The 22693-nt window shown below is 35.6% G+C and overlaps 1 protein-coding gene across 1 annotated transcript in view; it reads right to left on the reverse strand.

Annotated features, from left to right (window-relative positions):
• Positions 1-930: 930 nt before the first annotated feature.
• SLC30A9 (solute carrier family 30 member 9) overlaps positions 931-22693 on the reverse strand; it is an 83274-nt gene continuing 61511 nt past the window's right edge. The window contains exons 12-18 of the mRNA XM_040624949.1: positions 21990-22029; positions 20670-20741; positions 20107-20214; positions 17387-17552; positions 13833-13962; positions 11666-11779; positions 931-4261 (exon numbers count right to left, since the gene is read on the reverse strand). Of these exons, the coding sequence (XP_040480883.1) occupies positions 4217-4261; positions 11666-11779; positions 13833-13962; positions 17387-17552; positions 20107-20214; positions 20670-20741; positions 21990-22029 (675 nt within the window). The 3' untranslated portion in view covers positions 931-4216. The remainder of the gene's footprint in view (positions 4262-11665; positions 11780-13832; positions 13963-17386; positions 17553-20106; positions 20215-20669; positions 20742-21989; positions 22030-22693) is intronic.

Here is a 22693-nt window from a genome sequence, read left to right on the forward strand (position 1 = left end):
TATGTTTTAAGTCTATTTTTAAGCCTCTACAAGCCATTAAAGATACAGATATAATTCTGTATTTTGCTATGCAAATTCTAAACAATTGTGCTTCTGTTTTCATTTCTTTTTAAAGATTTTATTTATTTGACACAGAGAGTGAGCACAAGCAGGGGGAGCAGCAGAGGGAAAGGGAGAAGCAGGCTCCCCACTGAGCAGGGAGCTGGATGCTGGGCTCAGTCCCAGGACCCTGAGATCATGACCTGAGCCAAACGCAGATGCTTAACCAACTGAGCCACCCAGGCACCCCCGTGCTTCTATTTTCAATAAATTTTGACTTGGGGAAGGGAAATATGTGCTCTCAAAATACTAAATTACTTTAGGTAATTACTTTGGTTTAGTTTCCTGTAAAAAAGAAAATACAGTTGGAATTCCTATATTAGGATTAGTAGAGAATTCAACGTGGGCCCCAGTGCAATAAGCTGGCTCTAGGTTGCAGCTTTTAGTGTTTTTGTGTTTTGTTTTTTCTCTAAATATGCTACATAAACACATCTCAGAAGAAATAACCTAATTAACATGTTTAAATAATCTAATTTTGTCAAAATGTAATAATATATACCAATAAGGGATATAACATCTTGGGTTCGTGCTTTTACCAAACACATGATATCCTAACAGTATGTTCATAACCGTTCTCCTTATCCTGAAAACTGATTATAAAATGATTAAGAGTTGTTATATTTTGGTTTTGTAAAACCAGGAAACTTACAAACTAATCAAGCATACTTAATGAAAAATAAATTCTGTTCAAAAATACAGGCATTTTTAAGATAAAATATATCAATCTACAGTTTACAGTTTAGTTCTTATTAGTACATGAAATAAAGGAGGATTTAAGTTGACGAAACATTTATCAGGAGGAGGAAAAAACAAACAAACTAATAAGTGAACTGCTCTTACTTACAATGATATTTATTAAGGAAAAAGCATCCTGAGGGACCAGGACTATCTTAATCTGCCAGCAAAATCAGAGAGATGAAATACAATATAATAGACACAAAAATTTTCTTTTCCATAAAGCCAAAGTCTAGGGATACTAGTAAACTTAATGCAAACATAAAGGCTGCCAGACCAATCTTCTACATAAATGCCTTCCAAATTTCCATTTCAGACACAGGGATGAGGGATTTAGGGGAGAGAATCTTTGAATCAACATTTTACCTTCAATTCTTTGCTTCACTGACTTCTGACAGTTTGGCAAATTGGGGGTCATCACATTTAAAAGAAATGCCAAAGCTTGACAAATGCAATCTAAGAAAGAGAGTATAAATTCTAAATGCCTGTGCAATTTTCTGTAGTTTCCAGCATTCTACCTCAAAAAGTTATCAGATTTAAAACTTAAGTCATTTCCTTTAGATGGTGTAATTTTAGCAAAAAGCATTTTCCAAATTATGGGATAATTAAGGTAACACTAAAATCATATACCCAAAATTCAAGTCTTCTGCCATTCTGTTATTCTGGGTATTTGTTATTTGGTGTGTGGGTAGGAGGATGTACGCAGAGATTAACTTTGTTTCTGAAAAAAATCTGAAAACTTCCCAGTCTAATCCTATCTCAGTTTCCTCAGTACATGTTCAGGAATCTCCCTCTTTGGCACTGGATATTACTGGCCACCAAGACGGTCCACTTAAAAATAGGTCTCCCTCATCCTCCCAACTGCCACAGTCTAAAAACTGTGCCACCTGACACAGTCTGGGGCCTACTACTTACAGCTGATTGGAGATCCATTCTCAGCCAGGGCTGAAACAAGCATATTTCACCTTTGAGTTCCTGAGGTCAGCTTAGTACAAGTCAGAGTCATGGGCCCTTGACTGCTCTTTTCACTGTCCAACATTGCTTTTGCAAGTATTCTATCACAGAAGCTATTTCCCTTGAAAATATTAAGATTTATATGCTTACATGTTCAAATGCTATGCATCATCAGGTCAAGCCTTAAAGTAGATTAATTTGGAAAAACACAAAAACAAGAACCTGAACTAGATATTCTCTTATTTTTAAAAAAAAGAGGCTCAAATTCTCTGGTTTTAAAAATTCAAATTGGACTCTAGTTTCAAAGGAGAAAAAAAACAGAGCAGTGATAGCATACATTTCCTGATTCCACAGAAATACTCAAATTCTTAGATAATGCTGTACATCTTTATGTCAGATTTTGTTAAACTTTACAACAGCAGTGCAGAACAGAAATGGAAAGAAAAGACAGTAACATAAGCCTTCTATCATTAAGAATAGGTATGACCTCAATCAAAATCAGATTAGAAAACTTTGTCAAAGAAGTACCAGGAATTGGTTTCTTTTAGGGAGTCCTTAAAAAATCTACCACTTAGAGTAACTTGTACACACCAACTTTGATGTTTTTTTCTAAATGAGTTAATTACTCTCATGTAGCTATATGAAATTTTTCAGAGTAATTTTACTGGGAGGAAACTGGATATAATTTGGTACCTTCCCCATATGGCAGTGACATGGACTAACAAATGAGAAGAGGGAAGGGGAGGGAAGAAGACATTAGAAGTATAGAGTGAAGTATAATGGATCAAAAAAGGTTTAAAAAGGGGGGGGTAAAGAATTTGAAACTATACGAAGAGAATCAAATTCTGTGTGTGTGTGTGTATGTAACAATTTTGTACCTTCAAAAATAAAACTGGAATGTTATTTCACTTAAAATGTACAAGATGCAAAATGCTCTGTAATGGTAAAAAAATGTACACTGATATAAATTTTCATAATTTTCCAATAAATGACATTTCTAGATAAAAAAATTACCATTACAAACCCTTTACTCAAATGTTTATTTCTTGTTTCCAGCATTACAATTTGCTGTGATTCATAAACTTCAATCTAAGTACGTTTTTAGACGCTGACCTCATACAATTAGTTAGGTCCTTAGGTCAAACACTCACTTATCCAGCCAAGAAATCACCCAGCCACCGCTCTTGCCTGGACAACGCTCACTGCTGCCTGGACAACGCTCACTACTACCTGACCAATTTAAAGTGCATATGAGTTGTTTTGATGAATGGAGACACAGCTGTAGTTTTGCACTAAATTTTCCATTATTGAATTGTATGTTTTTTCACCATGATACCTTATGATCACTAGAAAGCTACTTACATCATGTTTTAACCATATATTATGTTAAATGCCCATTTATAACTGCAAGAAACTCACGTTACAGACACACTACTGACTATGATATTATACAAAATCATGGCCACAAGTTTCCGCATAAAGAAGAGATTTACTTCTCTTTTAAAGCAAGAAATACCCCACAGTTCAGATTTACATGAGTAGTGCCTTTTTAAATAAATTAAAAATAAAATGCTGTCCTGTCTGTAAAATTATAAATACTTCTAGTCCATTTTACAGAATGTTAAAATGCTTATAAATGCATTACCTCCTAGTAAATACACATTATGACACCGAAGCCAGTTAAACAAAAACAAAAAAACCAGCCATCAAACTGGCCTATGGAAACATCTAGAGTTTTTTGTATCTCCTACACTGGAAAAATTAAACTAAACAAAGAAAAAAGGCTAGGGAAGAGACAGAAATTTTACAAAATGGCAACTACTATAACCTAAAAGAGTGGACTGACATGTCTCCCTTCAATTCAGTAACTAAGCCATTTCTGGAATGAACATTTATGGATAACTAGGTTAGGAGAGTGCTCCTCTTAGTACCCAGGGCAGAATTATGTAGAAATAGTTTCCACATTCTACAAGGAAAAAAACAGAGTGACTGTTCAAAAACCAAGATTTAGCCAGAATGTTCAAGATTGGCAGGTGTTGATGGAGTGAAATCTTCAGTGGTCACAAAATTAAAAATCATAGTCCTATGGATGCTGCTTATTTTTACCGATGTGAAGAAAGGAAACATGATTGCAAGGTACAATACACACTGACAGGGTAACATGAAAAATTATGAACAATTTAAATAACTAAAATGTTCCCTACTGAAACATAAAGACGTGATTTCCAAATTGATTCAACTTGTAATATGTCTCTTAGAAGTATGAAGTAGTATTAGGTCTATAGACTGCTGAATTGCCCTTCACACTGAATATTTCCTCCATCTTAAAAAAACAGCTTCTGAATGGCATGGACTCCTTTGGTGTGGGAGAGCAGGCTCGCCAGACTTGTTTCCAAGGCTTCCTCCAAGGTGATTCACCCCATCAAATCTATAATATCTCCAAATCTACATGTCGAACTTCAGGATTTCGTTTCTGGAAGGAAAAATCACCGCCACATTATTCATTGCAAGACAGAATTTTGTTTCCTTTTATTCCTTTAGATCACTAAAGCCACGGAAAACATATGGTCAAACAATTTCATGGTAGCATGTTAGCAAGATAAAAATCAACAGAGGAATATTACACACTATGAACAGCATGGTAAGCAGCCCCACCTCCCTGAGTTTGTTCATATGTTCGTTAATACAATAATGTATTAAGAATCTCATATGTGCCAAACATTGCAAAGCTTTTGGAAATATACGCATTTGGGGTAAAAAGAAAATCACTGGAAGACAAGAATAAGCAGAAGAAATAAACTGATATTCACTTGTTTCATATATGTTAGCAACAACACATATAGTTTTGGGCCAGGCACTGTGCTAGAAAGTGGAGCTAGGATTATTAAATAAGTCTGTTCCTGACCTTGAGGGACTCAGTTTAGCTAGGGAGCCAAGTATATCAATACCCATCTACGAGTTATAGCATTAGAGCTAATAATAATAAGAGTTAACATTTAAGGAGCAGTTACTCTTGTGTCAAGTACTGTGCTAAGTAAGGGGTTTCACGTGCATGTGTATGTTTTAAAATCCTCGAATAACTCAATCATTTCCATTTTACATATGGGAAAACTGAAGTCTGAAGAAATTAACTAGCCTGCCCAAAGTTTCGTAGCTAGAAGTGATGAAGCCAGGATAAATTCCAGACCCCAAGCTCCTGACCATTACGATGTACTATAATGCTAACTCTGGGAACAAAAATGTCAGATCTATTACTTTAACTCATGAGATCCAGCAAGACTTCACTAAGGATATATTATCTAAACAAGTCTTGAAAGTAGTGAGTTTTCCAGAGAGATGATGAAGAGGACGTAGACAGAAGAAAAAGCATGAGCAAAGTCAGGGAGCTCGAGAAGTATGTACTGGCAGTACTGTGTAGTTAGCCACAGAAGCTGCAAAAAGGGCAGGATTAGTGAGGAGGCTGGAAAGGCAGGCAGAAACCAAGTTGTTGAAAAATTTTAAATGTTAATGTTTAGTGCCTAAAAAGAGATCATGTGCATAGTAGAAACTGAATAAATATTGTTAAATAGAAATGAAAATAAGTGGTGCTCAACTTATAATTTTCATTCATTTGTTCAATACTCATTTTTTAAAAAAGATTTATTTATTTGAGAGAGAGAGCGAGCGAGCACAGGGAGAAGGAGAGAGAATCTCAAGCAGATTCCACGCCAAGCACAAAGCCTGATGTGGGGCTCGATCCCACGACCCTGAGATCATGATCTAAGCCACCAAGAGTCAGATGCCCAACTGACTATGCCACCTAGGCGTCCCTCAACAAATACTTATGATTTATTATGTTCCAGGCACTATCCAACTCAAACACTTCACATACCACAAATTTATTCCAAAACTCACTATGGAGAGATAAAAAGCACACTGTGCAATTTATTTTGCAATGCTGCAGACTCAAGAAAATGCTATAGGAGCATGCAATTCGAGAAGTCAAAGACAGACTAAAGAGCAGAACATTTAACTGGAATACTACTTATTAGGAATTTACAAATACTATGGCATCTTCCCACTGCATTAATTCCCAACACAATTATTGCCTCCCAAACACAAAAAACTTCATAGAGGGATAGAAGGGTCTATCCACAGACTGAAATATAGAGATAGAACAAAAAAATTTTAATTAGCAGTTCAAAGAACTTCAAAGTAATGGGGCGCCTGGGTGGCACAGCGGTTAAGCGTCTGCCTTCGGCTCAGGGCGTGATCCCGGCGTTGTGGGATCAAGCCCCACGTCAGGCTCCTCCGCTATGAGCCTGCTTCTTCCTCTCCCACTCCCCCTGCTTGTGTTCCCTCTCTCGCTGGCTGTCTCTATCTCTGTCTAATAAATAAATAAAATCTTTAAAAAAAAAAAAAGAACTTCAAAGTAAGAACAAAATATATTTCACATTTATAATATGGGACTTTATAAATTAGCTTCTATTATTTTTCATGTTTTTACACAGAACTATCCAAGCTATAGATTTTATGCCAAAAATACCATCTATTCTAATAATTAGATCAATGGCATTACTCAACAGAGATGGCTATACAGCTAAATTTTATCACTGAGTGTGATCTTTCAAAATAATTCAATAATTATTAAATTTAAACTTAGAGGGCAAACATTTTTAGATACTAAAAAGAAAGGAATATGCTAAAGTTGTAGTTTTCAAAAGAAAATCAGCTGATTTTCATAACAAGAAACAAGAATTACATTCATGCACTCTCTTGGTTTGACTCAACTATGAAGAACTTTAAGATAAATTATATCTTATGACCTTAGAGAGGCTTTTAAACTGAAATTATGGGTTAAACTTTGTTTCCTGGTTTGAAAGACTTATAATTCAAAAACACGTATGAATTAGTTCAGTCTACTGAAGATTTAATAGCTTCTAATCAAAGCACAAAGTTAGCTAAATAAAAACAATAAATTTATCTGATTATGATGAGAGTAAATATAAGAATAACCGATTTGTTAACTTAGATCTGGCTTCTGACTTACTGTTTCTACTGAAGAGTAAAGCTAAAATAAAGATTTAGTCTAAAAGTCCGTTATTTTATCCATGTCAGGGAAATAAAAACAAATAGAATGGAAAATCAAAGTTTATTTATTCTCATGTCACCCTGCACAAAAACAATCATCTTGCATTATATTTAGAACAGTGATTTTTCAAAGTGTGGTCAAAAGATCCTGAAACCTTTTCTTCCTTTTCTTTCAAGTATTGACTGATTGATTGACTGATTGAGAGAGTGAGCACGGGAGCGCGCACTCATGTGCACGCACATGTGAGAACATGCACGAGCAGGGGGAGGGGCAAAGGGAGAGGGAGAAAGAATCTCAGGCAGACTCCGTGCGGAGTGCAGAGCCTGGATGCTGATGCGGATGCCAGGCTCAATCTCACCACCCTGAGCAGAAATCACGAGTTGGTCGCTTAACCAACTGAGCCACCAAGGCTCCCCCTGAAACCTTTTCAAGGGATAGTCCAAGGTCAAAACTATTTTCATACTAACACTGATGTTATTTGCCTTTACTAGTAATGCTGCTATTTCCTCTGATGACATACAAAAGCAATGCTAGATAAAAATAATGGCATCTTTGTACAATTCAAGGTAACTGACACCAAACTGTACTCATAGTCACTGTGTTCCTTTATTGTCAGACACATAATTTTTTTTTAAAAGCCTGGGGTGCCTGGGTGGCACAGCTGTTAAGCATCTGCCTTCGGCTCAGGGCGTGATCCCGGCGTTATGGGATCGAGCCCCACATCAGGCTCCTCTGCTATGAGCCTGCTTCTTCCTCTCCCACTCCCCCTGCTTGTGTTCCCTCTCTCGCGGGCTGTCTCTCTGTCGAATAAATAAATAAAATCTTTAAAAAAAAAATAATAAATAAATAAATAAATAAAAAGCCAGTTTCACTTTAAAATGTCCTTCATGATCAGGGTGCCTGGGCAGCTCAGTTGGTTAAGCATCCGAGTCTTGATTTTGGCTCAGGTCATGATCTCAGGGTCCTAGTTGGGCTCCCCACTCAGCACTCAGTGCAGAGTCTGCTTGGGATTCTCTCTGCCCACCTCCCTCTGCCCCTCCCCCCATTCACGCTCTCTTTCTAAAATAGATCTAAAAAACAAAATGTCCTTAATGAAAAAATAAATAAAATAAAATGTCCTTAATGGAGTAGTGAAAACATCAGTTTATTAAACCTCAATCCTTGAGTACATTTTTTTTTTAAAGATTTTATTTATTTATTTGACAGAGAGAGAGAGAGCCAGCGAGAGGGGGAACACATGCAGGGGGAGTGGGAGAGGAAGAAGCAGGCTCCCAGCAGAGCAGGGAGCCCGATGGGGGCTCGATCCCAGGACCCTGGGATCACGCCCTGAGCTAAAGGCAGACACTTAATGACCGAGCCACCCAGGCATCCCCTTCAGTACATTTTTTTAAATAGTGTGTGAAAGTGCACCTGGGTGGCTCAGTTGGTTGAGCCACCAACTTGGCTTCAGCTTGGGTGGTGAGGCTCAGGTGGTGATTTCGGGATCCAGGAATCTGCCTTCCACAGGCTCTGCACTCAGCAGAGTCTGAGAGTCTTCCCCTTCTGCTCCTCCCCCACTTGCACTCACGCATGCACACTCTCTCTCAAATAAATACAATCTTCAAAAAATAAATAAAATATTCTGTGACAAAGTGGGAAATATTTCCAAAGCCCTTCTGAAGTCTGATGTCACAAGGAAAAACACCTCTGAGATTGCTTGAATTATGGGTTGAATCTGACACTTTTTTATCTAAACACCATTTAGGGCTCCTGGCTGGCTCAGTTGGTTGAGCATATGGACTCTTGATTTCAGGGTTTGTGAGTTCAAGCCCTACACTGAACACGGAGCCTACTTTAAAAAAAAAAAAAAAAAAAAAAAGGTGAGCTTATCTAAACCCCAGTTTTACTTGAAAGAAAAACTAACAAACTATGGTTATTCAAATTTGGGCATTTGGCAGGGATCTTTTTTCTTTTTTTAAGATTTTATTTATTTATTTGACAGAGAGAGAGAGAGAGAGTGCGAGCACAAGCAGGGGTAGTGGCAGGCAGAAGGAGAGGGAGAAGCAAGCTTCCCACAGAGCAGGGGGAGCCCGGTGTGGAACCTGATCCCAGGACCAAGGATCATGACCTGAGCCGAAAGCAGTCACTTAACCAACTGAGCCACCCAGGCACCTGGGCAGGGATCTTTTTAAAAAATGAACAAAATAAATCTGTTACTTCAAGGAAAACAACAATATTTGTTGCTAATGCTAAAATGCAAGGTTTCAAATGAAAATCAGAATGCTGAAAAACTTGTATCTACCACCATGACCCCGACAGCTTCCGAATACTTAGAAATGTATCATCATTTGAAAGATATGCATAAATTCAGGGAATTAGTATTTTCCAAATGGCCAATTCATAACATTCCAGAATCATGCATGAGTTAAAAGATCCATTCAAAGTACAAAGATAGACCAATGGATTTTCAAGTAACAGTGTATAGCAGAAAATTAATCATACCTAGAGAGAGGTCTGGCCTTGGCCCTTGGCTATGGGAGGTGATCTCTAGGCACTTGGAATGTCCTGATTGATAATTTGTCTTTATCTTTGGCCACACAGTATCTGCTGTATATCCACAAGGGACTGGGGACTAAAAGTGTGGTCTTCTCCTTGGAGTGGCTGCATATGAAAGGTTGGCCACTCAAGCCGTCAACTACGGAGCCCCAATAAAATCTCTGCACATCACTGCCAGAAAATAACAGTGTCTTTGACTCCATGGGAAGGGGACAACTGAAACTCTGTGTTTGGGACTCTGTCCTATGCACCTCCTTCGCTTGGCTAGTTTTAATCTGTATCCTTTCATTATAATAAATCATAACCATGAGTATAAAAGCAGTCAGTGGGGGCGCCTGGGTGGCACAGCGGTTAAGCATCTGCCTTCGGCTCAGGGCGTGATCCCAGCGTTATGGGATCGAGCCCCACATCGGGCTCCTCCGCTATGAGCCTGCTTCTTCCTCTCCCACTCCCCCTGCTTGTGTTCCCTCTCGCTGGCTGTCTCTATCTCTGTCGAATAAATAAATAAAATCTTTAAAAAAAAAAAAAAAAAAGCATTCAGTGGGGGCGCCTGGGTGGAGCAGTCAGTTAAGCTCCTGACTCTTGGTTTCAGCTCAGGTCATGACCTGAGGGTCTTGAGATCAAGCCTCAAATTGGGCTCCACACTCAGTGTAGAGTCGGCTTGGGATTCTCTCTCCCTCTCCCACTTGTGCTCTTTCTTTCCCTCTCTAAAATAAATAATCTTTTAAAGATAAATAAGTAAGAGCATTCAGTGAGTTTTGTGAGTCCTTTTTGTGAATTATCAAACCTGAGAGTGATATGAGGAACCCCTTGAAATTTGCAATTGGTGTCAGATATGAGGGGTGACCTTGTGGACTGTGCCCCTAACTTCACAAACAGTTTATGAAAAATTCTCTGATATAGTTTCAGATTCCACATTGCAACAAAGCTTTAAGAGGCTACAGCTGTCAGGTACTGGTGTAATATCCAAAAAGAACATCATAATTATCTGAAAATGCTATAAGAATACTTTTAAATACTTCCTCCCTTTTCCCTTTTCTTCATATCCTTCAACCAAAACAATATATGTCAACAGGATGAATGCGAAGCAGATACGGGAATCTGTCTTAGATTTTTGCAAAAATGTGAAACAATATCACTCTTTTCACTGTTTTTTTCATTTTGGAAAATATAGTTACTTTTCATTAAAATGTTATTTATATTAACATGTAATAGTTTATTGTTATAGCTTTTTAAATGAGTATTTTTTGAACTCTCAGTTTTAATATATAATTTAGTAAATATTAATAAATATTAATTCAAATAAATAAAAGCTCTTTGGCTCCTGAATAATTTTTAAGAATATAAAGAACCGGGGATGTACTGTATGGTGACTAAGATAATATAATAAAAAATCATTAAAAAAAAAAAAGAAGAATATAAAGAATCTTAAAACGAAAATATTTGAGAACTGCTCATCTACAAACTTGAAAATCATGTTGTGAACTATAGTATTAACATAAACATAATAATATTATTTGAAGTGCTTCTATTACTCTGGCACCTAGAGTCTGAAAGAAAAAATAGTAGTGACAGAAATGTCTCCCTGAAATTTTTATTTCCCTTCAATTTTTAACAAAACTAAACAATGGTCAATATCAGCTGAAGAAAATGCATTGCCTTCAAGAAGCTATGTATGTTAAAGATCATTTAAGTTTTATTTATTGCAATAACCTGAACTCAAGAGTCAATAAATGACAATTGGAGAAGACTGAGATTTTTAAAAATAATCTTATCAAGTAATATTTCAGTAAAAAACCAACAGGTTGTAATGATCCCCAACTGAACAGAAGCAAAAAGAAAATATAAAATGATGACGGAGTAAAAGGAAGATGTGTGTATGTTCAAGGTCACAGTCTGTTTTTCAAACTTTTGAAGAGAATCTACTTTCCCTTTCACCTTTCTCTAGAAACTTTCAAAATGCTTTTTACTTCAAAACAAACAAAAAACCTTTAGCTACTTTAGAAACTAAGCAAGCACTATAGGATAGTGGTTGAAAGCACAGTATTTTGAATTGACCAACGAAGGTTCGAATCCCAATCTCCTACTTCCTTGAGTAAATTACCCAACTTCTCTAACCCAATGATTTTTCTCATTCACAATTACTAGTCATACACCATGAGGTTACTGAGAAGATAAACGTATACACGTGATACAATCCGCATAGTGTTCTGACACAGAGTAAGTACTTCAGAAATAGTCGGCATTATGCTTATTATGAATACATCTTACTTTCAGTTCTTTCTCCAGTCTATCTACTTCAGCTCCTAAAGTATCAATAATATTTTCTCCATGTTTAAGCATAAAGGTCTCTAGTTCTTCAGGAGTTTTCACTTCTTGAATTTCCTACAAAGAAAGCAATAGCAAGAAAACAAAATAACTTTTTAAAAAATCGTAGTAGTACACTGATGATTTCTTTAAAAAATTATAACAAACAGCATTAAGTTTAATGAAAAACTTTCATGCTAAAGGTGATGGATCACCTAGTTCTAAAAAAAATTTAATTCAACAAAAAATTAAGTATAATATTTCACGGAGATAGCATTACAAAATCAGTGGGAAAAGAACAGACTATTCAATAAACAGTGTCAGGGCAGTTATTTTTCTACAGGAAAAAACGATTTAACCCCTACCTTAAATCATTAAAGAAAAAAATAATTCTAAGTGAATTTAAGAACTAAGGGCAGAAAACAAACTACAAAACATTTAGAATAAAAAATATCTTTATGATACCGGAATAAGGAAGTATTTCTCAAGCAAGATAATAAAAAGCCTGGAGAAAAAGATTATAAATTGGGCATAAAGTTAAAAAACACATTAAACCTTCTGTACAATAACAAAGTGAAATGGTAAATCACAAACTAGTAAAAGATATTTGCATATACACAACTGAGGAAGGATTAGTGTCCAGCACACTAAAAATAAAATGTTTATTAATTTGTCAGAATAACAGAAATTAACTAAATAAGCAAGCAGTAGAGGAAGTCCCAATGGTCAATAAATTTCAATGCTTACTAACCTCACTACTACTACCGGGGGGAATAGAAATTATAATTAAATATAAATTGTAATTTTCACATCTATCATAGTGACAAAAATTCAAAACTGTCAATATAATACCATCTAGTAAGAATGTGAAGCAACAGAAACTTTGATGTACTGACGGTGGATGTTAAATTGACACACTTTGGAGAACAATTTGCCAATACCTAGGGAAGTTGAAGGTAAGTTTGTTTTGTTTTGTTTTTAAGTAGGCTCCACACCCAGCGTGGAGCCCAACATGGAGCCTGAACTCACGACCCACGACCCCTGAGATGAAGACCTGAGCCAAAATCAAGAGGTGGACACTCATCCCAAAATCAAGAGGTGGACACTTACCCGACTGAGCCACCCAGGAGCCCCAAGTTTACTCAATAGCCCAACTATTTTAAATCTAGCTGTATAGTGCCCTAAAGAAATTCTTACACATTTGAACAAGAAAACACATGAGAATGCCATTTTGGACGTAAATGTCCATCAAATGGAGACTGGATAAATAAGTTGCAGTATATTCATAGGAGAATATTATATAGCAATTAAATTAATTAGAAGTGTATGTGTGTTTACACATATATATTAATATGAAGGAATCTCAAAATCATGCTGTTAAGCTAACTATAGAGGAAATCAGATGGTATGATACCATTTGTATCAATTTTGAAATATCCAAAAATGCTACACTATATACTGTGCTAAGAAAAATCTGTTGAAAAGTATAAAAACTAAATGGAAATGACAGTACTAAATTCAAAACAATTTTTAGTTCTAGGGATGAAGGAAGAAGAATGGGATCTAGAAGGAGAAAACAAGGGCTTCACCCATTTTTGTAACAATTTATTTCTCTTTTTAAGATCCTAAGCAAATACAGTAAAATGTAAAGATCTGACAAAGGCAAGTGGTAACCTTTGCACTGTTCGTTATTTATCCTCTAAGTTCTCTTTTAAATGTAATTCTTAATATAAAAGCATGGGTTGTAGAATCACAGAGATCTAAATTCACATCTGACTCCATATTGTGGCTCTGCAATTTTAGACAAGTTATTTAATCCTTCTGTGTCTTAATCTGCCTACGTATAAAACTGAAAATATTATTTCTTTACCTCACAGCGCTTTTGAGAGTGTATCAGAGAACAAATATAAAATGCCTAGCACGTGACAAGCACCTGAACAGTAGTTTGCTCTGCTGCTGTCTCCCCCAACCCACTCTGCAGCAAATAAAATGGTCTCTGTCAAGTTTTGGAACCCTAGGAAGTTGAAAGCTGAAGTGATTTTAAGATCTGTGAAAGTTTCATTTTATTTACTGAAAAAGTAATTTCTCTAACATTTGACTATATAAGAAAACAGCAAATACATAAACTTACCTGTAGCATTTGGTCAAAATCTTGTTTTTCCAAATATGATCTTGTAACAACTCGTCCATCAAAATCTACTTCTGCCTTAAATCTTACTTTCCCTAATCCCAGATCTGTGGCTTTAACATCATGAATTGCCCTGCAATCAATAACAATGCATACAAATTTATACGCACACATACACATTTTAATGGCACAAAATACAGAATTTTTGTTTTTTTCCATCAGTGAGGAAAATGGACCAAGATGGCCTTCAGAGTGTTCACCATTAAGTGCCACCTATACATTTCCAAACAAATGTCCATTTAGCTATTTTTGCATAATGCCACACAAAGATGCAAACTTACTAAATATTATTTTATGGTTTGTATATTCATGAATTATACAGTTTGTGGATTAAAAAATCAACTCTAGGGGCACCTGGGTGGCACAGCAGTTAGGCGTCTGCCTTCGGCTCAGGGCGTGATCCCGGCGTTGTGGGATCGAGCCCCACATCAGGCTCCTCTGCTATGAGCCTGCTTCTTCCTCTCCCACTCCCCCTGCTTGTGTTCCCTCTCTCGCTGGCTGTCTCTATGTCTGTCGTATAAATAAATAAAATCTTCAAAAAAAAAAAAAAATCAACTCTAAATTGCTTTTCTACAATGTTGTCATTTTGTCTCATAATCCTTTTTTTAAAAGCTTCTTTAAAAATCTTCATACAGTTGTGAAATACTCTATTGGAATGAGGTTAATAATAACTACCTAAGGGGATTTGATATGGGGAATAATGAGCCAACACATACATACAATGTTTAATATGGTAGCAACTACACGGCAGGCATTTAATGAATAGAATTCAGAAAGTAGTTAAGTTGGCATCTTTACTTTACAGACTATAAAACAGTCCCAGAGGGACCTAGGTGACTTGCCTAAGGTAATTCAGCGAGTCAACAGCAGAGGCAGGACTCACCTCCAATCTTCAGACACCAGTGGTCTCTCCATTATACCATTCTGCCTCCCAGAAAAGGAAGATGTTCTAGTGTTATAACTGCTTTTCATCCCTTCTGCCCTAACCCTCAGGAATCAATCTTCCTTAGAAAACTGCTGAGAAATTCTTTTCTTTCTATGATAACCACTATTAACACCTTTTCTTTATGGGATATATAAAATAAAAAACACTCCGAATCTTGGGGATATAGAGAGCTTTAGGAAAACAAGCCTAAATGAGACTCCAAATACTCAAAACATTTGACCCTAATTTCTGAGTGATCCTGAGCAAGTTACCAAATACTGAGTCTAAAATTCTTTAGCCATAGAAATAAGCATATTCATCAACTAAGATAAAAATAAGAATGATTTAATATTTATAAAGTTATATATGACTAAAATGACACAAAACTTGTCCAGATTGGCAAGAAGCTATATAATTTTTTCATTTTAAAAAAGCATATCTACCTCAGTCCTAACAAAATATTATAAATTTCATTATTTGACTAATACAGTGAAAGTAATGCTTAGAGGGAAATTTGTAACTGTAAAAGCCTATATTTTTAAAGATAGATATCAAATGAAAAACAAACTACCGTCTTAAGACATTGGAAAGAAGAGCAAACTAAACCCAAGCGGAAGAAAGGAAATAATATAGATCATAACAGAAATTCATGAAATACAGAAAACAACGGAAAATCAAACTAAAAGCTGGCTTTTTGAAAAGATCAACAGAACTGACAAATCTTTAGCTAGACTGGCCAAGAAAAAAAGGAAGACTCAGATTATTAGTAGGTCAGAAATGAAAGAGGAGACATTACTACCAACCCTAAAGAAATAAAAAGGATTACAAAGGAAAATTATGAATGGTTGTATGCCAACAAATTAGATAACTTAGAACTAATGCACAAATTCCTAGAAAGACACAAACTACTGAAACTGACTTGAGAAGAAACAGACAATCTGAACGGACCTGTAACAAGTAAACAGGTAGAGTAAGTAATCAAAAAACTACCCACATAGAAAAGCCCATGCCCAGATGGCATCACTGGTGAATTCTACCAAACATTAAAAGAAGAAATAATACCAACTCTTCATAAACTTTTCTAAAAAACAGAGAGGAAAGAACACTTCCCAACTCATTCTATAATGTATTACCTTGATACCAAAATCAGACAAAGATATTACAAGGAAAAGGATATTTCCTTTTACTGAGGAAGTCCTAAGCCTAATACTGATTCTAAGAATACTCAAGTGCTAAGCCTAATACTGATTCTAAGAATACTCAATTTCTAATCTAGATCTAGCTAGGTAACTACTTTTCCAGATTAAAAATGCAGGGCTTAGAATATAAATCTAGTAATAATTTACTCATTTGTTTTACTGATTCAGATATACAGGTCGTTCTTGAAAGATTAAACTTAAAGATTCTGGTTATAAGGGGAATCTGGGTGGCTCAAGTCTATTAAGTGTCCGACTCTCGATTTTGGTTCAAGTCATGATCTCAGGGCTGTGGGATCAAGTCCCGTGTTGGGCTCTATGCTCAGTGGGGAGTCTGCTTGAGATTCTTTCCCTCTGCACCTCCCCAATTTGTGTTTTCTCTCTCAAATAATCTTAAAAAAAAAAAAAAAAGATCTGGTTATAACACAGAAGAAAAATACACTCTTTTAAAGTTTAACGTATGTATGTAGCTAGCAGAAAATTGTGATTTTAAAGGTTTATTCCTCCCATATTACTCTGAAACTTGAATTTCACTAACAAGTACTAATTAGAACACTGTTATCTCTTCTGATTATCTCTTAAGTCTTCAGTTCTTTTTTTTTTTTTTTTTTTGAGAGAGAGAGAGTGAGCACAGAGGGAGAGTAAGAGGGAGAAGTAGACTCCCCGCCAAGCGGAGAGCCCAACATGGGGCTCGATCCCAGGACCCTGATATCATGACCTAAGCTGAAAGCAGATGCTTAACCACCTGAGCCACCCAGGTGCTCCACTCTTCATTTTTTTTTTTCTTTTAAGTAAACTCTACCCCTGACGTGAGGCTTGACCTCATGACTCTGAGATCAAGAGTTGCATGCTCTACTGACTAAGCCAGCGAGGTGCCCCTTCAGTTCTTCACTTTTATATCATTTAAAAGATAAAGATTATAAGGAAAAACTTTTAAAATTATCTAAAACAAGAAGTCTATTTTCAAAAGGAGTATAAATTATATTCAATTTGGTAACCACTTCCCCACTGAATAGAAATCTTCTTAAATTTAACATAGCAATTTGTAATTATAGTACAAATATAAGGCAAAAATAAATATGAAGGTTCCACATAAGTGGTTCTACATTATGGAGATAACCACTTGCAAACTTCTGTTCCCATTACATCATCTAACTGTTCCTTATTCTAAAAATTAAAGATATACAGAATTTAAAAGAAAACAGGGAGTTTCCTAAATGCTTTCACTTTTTTTCTTGTAAGGTTGCACAAAGTCCTAGATTAAAAGGCTAAAGCCTAGGGAACCACACACTCTTCTGGAAGTATTTACAAACCAAGCATTTCTATTTCTTAATATATTTTTGTAAACCTTAGCAGCATCACCGGAATAAGCTGACCTTACTGATGGGTCGTTCTCCAGGAGTTCAGTAAGCCGTTGTACTTGCTCTGGCTGGATGGATCGCCCTAAGAGTGCTTCTGTGTTAGTGTAGATGAGGAATGCTGAGACCATGCCTAATAACGTGCCCACACCCAAAGAACCTAGGCTGTCATACAGTGGATTACCTAAATAAAGCACAGAAGAAGTCAGTAAATTAACATTTTCTATTATTTCAATCAGCTTTAGTAAGTAAAGAACCAAAATTAGCAAAACAAAGGACCTGAAATTCATTCCTAATTCCTTTAATGACTTTCTCCTAGTAAGCTGACCATACTACAAAATGGGGTTGCTACAGTATGCTTCATATGACATAGGAGTATTATGTGGTTTAATTATTTAAGATCTATTTCTTGCATATGGTCATTATATGACTGAGGGTTCAGAGCATTTTGGATTAGAGACATCATATACATACTAATAATATAATAAAATCCATTTCTTTTTGATATATCAGTAGCACTTTTCCTGTCCCATGCTGACAACACCACGAATTCAACAGCTGAAAAAAATAACCACTTTTTGTCTCTTCTTATCAAGGTTCTGTGAGAGAATTAAGCCATACAAAAAATGATATGGATCACTCTTCTCATTCAACCAAGGATGATGCATAGCTCATACCATAGTAGATACAAAGGGGAGGAGTTAATTCATTGCATGTTACAGGTACGTTAGAGCAGTGGTTCTCAAAGTACAGTTCCTTAACCAGGAGCATCAGCATCGCTTGAGAACTTGGTAAAAATGCAAGTTCTCAGGCCTCACCTAAGATTTTCTGAATCAGAAAGTCTGGAGTTGGGACCAGCATTCTTTGTCTTCCTAAGCCCTCCAGGTGATTCTGATTCTAAAGTTTGCCTTTGGTTGTTAGGTATTAATTCTCTCCCAGAACCACTGAGAAGAGTTGATTTATTATCTACGAATGTGTAGGTTAATATTTATAAAATAGACATCAACAAATATATTTTAAATTTTTATAATAAATTTTACACACAAGGCTTTTATAATTAATTTTTTTATCCCAACGATCAAATGTCAATGTTAAATTTAACTCTCTTAATGCTTGTAAAACATTCATTTTACTAAAAAAAAAAAAAGTCAATTTACATACTAATTTTACTAACATTTAGTCAGAATATAACACTAAAAAAGTAAAATGACTAATCTGTACCAAAGTATTAAAAATGACCCATTTGTATGTACTATATGTTGGCTAACTGAACATAATGATAATCATTTTTAAAAAAAGATTCATTTGTAAAATATAAGGCACTAGGAGGTTTGTAATTACAGAGTTCAAAATCAAATACTGTTCTTTAAAGATCCAAATTTGCCTAATTATTACTTAAAAATATACATGTATAAATAATCCTACAGAAAACACAGAAATATTAGTTGCAAAATATTTCTTGGCATGTTATTTAATTTAAATGAATTAATTTAGCTAATTAAATAAAACAATGTGAAACTCTCAAAACAAAAATTTATGTAAGTTTGATTTGACTATTTTTATTATTATGGAAAGGAAAATAATCTATTAAAAGTTGACTTATTCATCAAGTGACACTTTCCTTAAGCCTAAAATCTTGCTAAGTAATAAGTCTAAGAAATGTCTAAAATGGTAAGGTCAACCAAAAAAACAATCAGAACTTTTAGAAATATTTTGGATCACAATGAATATCAGAGAATGCTGGTTTAGTCTTAAGATGTACATTAAAAATGAGAAAGACCCATTCATATTTCAGATATTTTAAGAAACACTGTAGAACTGTGGGAGCTCATCACCTAAAATTATTTCAAATACGCAGGGACAAACAGGTAAGCATGGAAGAAGTTCCATTCCAAGAGAGTTCCAACCTCAGAAATGGAGTCTTTTCATACTACATGGTTCTTTTGTTTTAGAAAATAAAAATGATTTCTCTGTCTTCTCATTCACCTGTATTTAACTGCTCTTCTAAACATTTAACTAGCTACCAAAATGAGGATAAACGCCAACTAGAGAGTCCAGGAAACAGGAAAGCAACAGCGTTATTACTGGCAGTAACAGTGGAAGACAAATGAACAAAAGCTACAATATATATTTATTCACAATTTTAGAGTGTATTAAAGTTCTCTTCCATATATTATCTCAATAAACCTTCGAGGTCACTAGGCCAAATATTATCAATACTAAGTTCAGAATAGTTGCATAATTTATTAAGGCACAGCTAGAAAGGCTTAGAGCACATTACAGAAATGCTCTAACAACAGCCTTCTTTACTTCAAACCAGGAGAAAATTTCTGAGAGACAACTCTAAAGACTTTTACTGTGTTATTTGTCTTATAAAAATAACTGGTTAGTATGGAATTAGCATTTAACAATTGACTGGTTTAAAATTATTCAATGAGGGGCGCCTGGGTGGCACAGCGGTTAAGCATCTGCCTTCGGCTCAGGGCGTGATCTCAGCGTTATGGGATTGAGCCCCACATCAGGCTCCTCCACTATGAGCCTGCTTCTTCCTCTCCCACTCCCCTGCTTGTGTTCCCTCTCTCGCTGGCTATCTCTATCTCTGTCAAATAAATAAATAAAATCTTTTAAAAAAAATAAAATAAAATAAAATAATTCAATGATATAAAAGAAAATACCCACATATTAGAGAATTATTTAAGTAGTACAAATAAGTCACATCTAACTGAAGAAATATTTACCTGTTATAGAAGTAAGGCCCATACATGTAGCTGCTATTGTCACTCCCAAGACTGCTGCAGTATCTTCCAGTAATATAACATTTGTACTAGGATCACGACTTTCCATTACTTAATCATTGGGGTAGAGACAAGAAAAGAAACTTTCTGAAATTCTAATTTGATACTCTCATGTAACATTTTAGTAAGTATCCATTTAAAATTAAGATATAAATTAAGATAAAAATGTGCAAGATCCTGATTCTAGAAATTCTATCCAATGTAAACATAATTTATTGGTTTAAATGTTGAAGTAACTAAAATTTAAAGTCAAATTACTTTCTCTAGTTATATAAACATATATAGAAAAACTGTAGTTCACTTAAGTTAAAATCCAAATATAAAGTATTCATGTTCGTATCACACTACATTTCTCTTTTTAAAAGAGATGATACATAATGTAAGAGCCACACAGAGAAGACATCGAGATATATCTCGTACACACCTATAAGGAAAAAGCAATAGTACTGGGCAATTTTAGAAAATAAAGGAGGTGAAGTAAGACACGTGGTTTCTAACATACTTACCATATTTATAAAATGACATTCCTTTGGCCCGAGCACTCCTACGAAGTTCATTTACAGCAACAAGAAGTGTTGCTGAAAGAAAAGCATTCATATCAGCAAGAAAAAAACTTCATGCCTCCAAATTTTAAAGACAGCATCTCAAAATAAATAGGTACAACACTTTTAATGCCAGGGTTGTCAATAAAAAAAGTTCTATATTAACTAGTCATTATCAAGACTCTTAATTATCATCATAATACAAGGAATCCCCTATTTCTAAACCACAGTAATTTAAATACCGTTACCACCACCTAATGACCTTAATTACTGGACAGCAACTAGTGGGCAGGCACCACACTAAGCACAATCACTTTTGATCCTCCCAAGCTTTTGAGGCAGGTGGTGTTATCACCATTTTACAGACTGGCAAAGATGAAGGGAACACTATGCACAGCAAGTGACAATGTATTAGACGTAAGCATAATGTGAATACACCAATGAGTTAGGCAGTTTCCTACATGATGTAGCACTTTTCTGTCATAAAACTGCTACAGCTGAGGGGCGCCTGGGTGGCGCAGTCGTTAAGCGTCTGCCTTCGGCTCAGGGCGTGATCCCGGCGTTCTGGGATCGAGCCCCACATCAGGCTCCTCTGCTGGGAGCCTGCTTCTTCCTCTCACACTCCCCCTGCTGTGTTCCCTCTCTCACTGGCTGTCTGTCAAATAAATAAATAAAATCTTAAAAAAGAAAAAAAAAATAAAACTGCTACAGCTGAAACCTGCAGAAACTTGGAAATATTTTATTGCAAAGAGTCAGCCTTCCATGATTAACACGAAAACCTGATTTTTATTTATTTATTTTTAAAGATTTTATTTATTGATTTGAGAGAGAGGGAAAGAGCGTACAAGCCGGGGTAGAGGCAGAGGAAGAGGGAGAAGCAGACTCCCCACAGAGCAGGGACTCCAATGCGGAGCTCAATCCCAGGACCCTGAGATCATGACCTGAGCCGAAGGCAGCCACTTAACCAACTGAGCCACCCAGGTGCCCCACTAAAACGTGGTTTTTAAAAATTCAATATATAGTTATGTTTTTAGACTCCATTCCAGATGTTCCGAGTGTTATGATTAAGACACTCAAGAATAACAACAAAAAAACCAGCTTTTCCCTTGTCCCCATCCTTTAGAGGAATAACCATAATACATTATACAAAGAATTTACTCCCTCAAAGTAGGTTCCTAGTTCCATAGTTTTTCTTTAATCAGTGGAATTTAACAATTTATAAAAATGGACTGCTGAATATATATTACTAAATTAAGAAAAAAGAGATACCATAACAGTACATACCTCCTTCAGATACTAATGATCCCGCTAAAATACAATATGCCTAGAAAATAAGTATTAAAATATAGCGTTAGTATTTCATTAGAGAATCACAATGATTCATGCATAAAGTTTATAAAGTTTAAAATGGAAACATAAATTCAAATTCTAGCTAGGTAAGAATCTTGATGGGAGACAGCTCAAATGAGGGCAATGAGATAGATAGTGTATCCTATACAAGGAAAAAATAAAAGTTAAAAATTTGATGGTCATCTCATTTTTTTAATACTTAGAAGAGTAATTTATCCGTCTACAGAATGCTACACCGTCACCTAAGTTAAATTCATGATATAAGAGATGAAAAAATTAGTATAAAAAATTTTCTGAAGTTCAAAATGAACACAAACATTTGAAATCTGGAGTGCAGATACCAGGATACAGTAAGATTCATACCCTGACCCATGCAACTTCTGGATTTTGTTTGGATGCCCAGTACCAATCCTGATTCAGAAAGATAAGCAGTTACAAATAGTGATCAATGTGGGGGAGGGGGATTACACCACCTTCCTCACAGTACCAGGACACACTTGAATTAAAGAAAGATTTGAAAAAAACTTTAATCCAAGAGATAACCTAGCAACACAAATTTTTAAAAATTTAAATGAAATTCAAACGAAATATATGTAGAATTTTCAGCATTATCTTTTTGGAACCCTGGGCTTCCCTGA

Source organism: Ursus maritimus, unplaced genomic scaffold (genome assembly GCF_017311325.1).
Source record: "Ursus maritimus isolate PB19 unplaced genomic scaffold, ASM1731132v1 scaffold_8, whole genome shotgun sequence".
NCBI classification, from domain to species: Eukaryota; Metazoa; Chordata; class Mammalia; order Carnivora; family Ursidae; genus Ursus; species Ursus maritimus.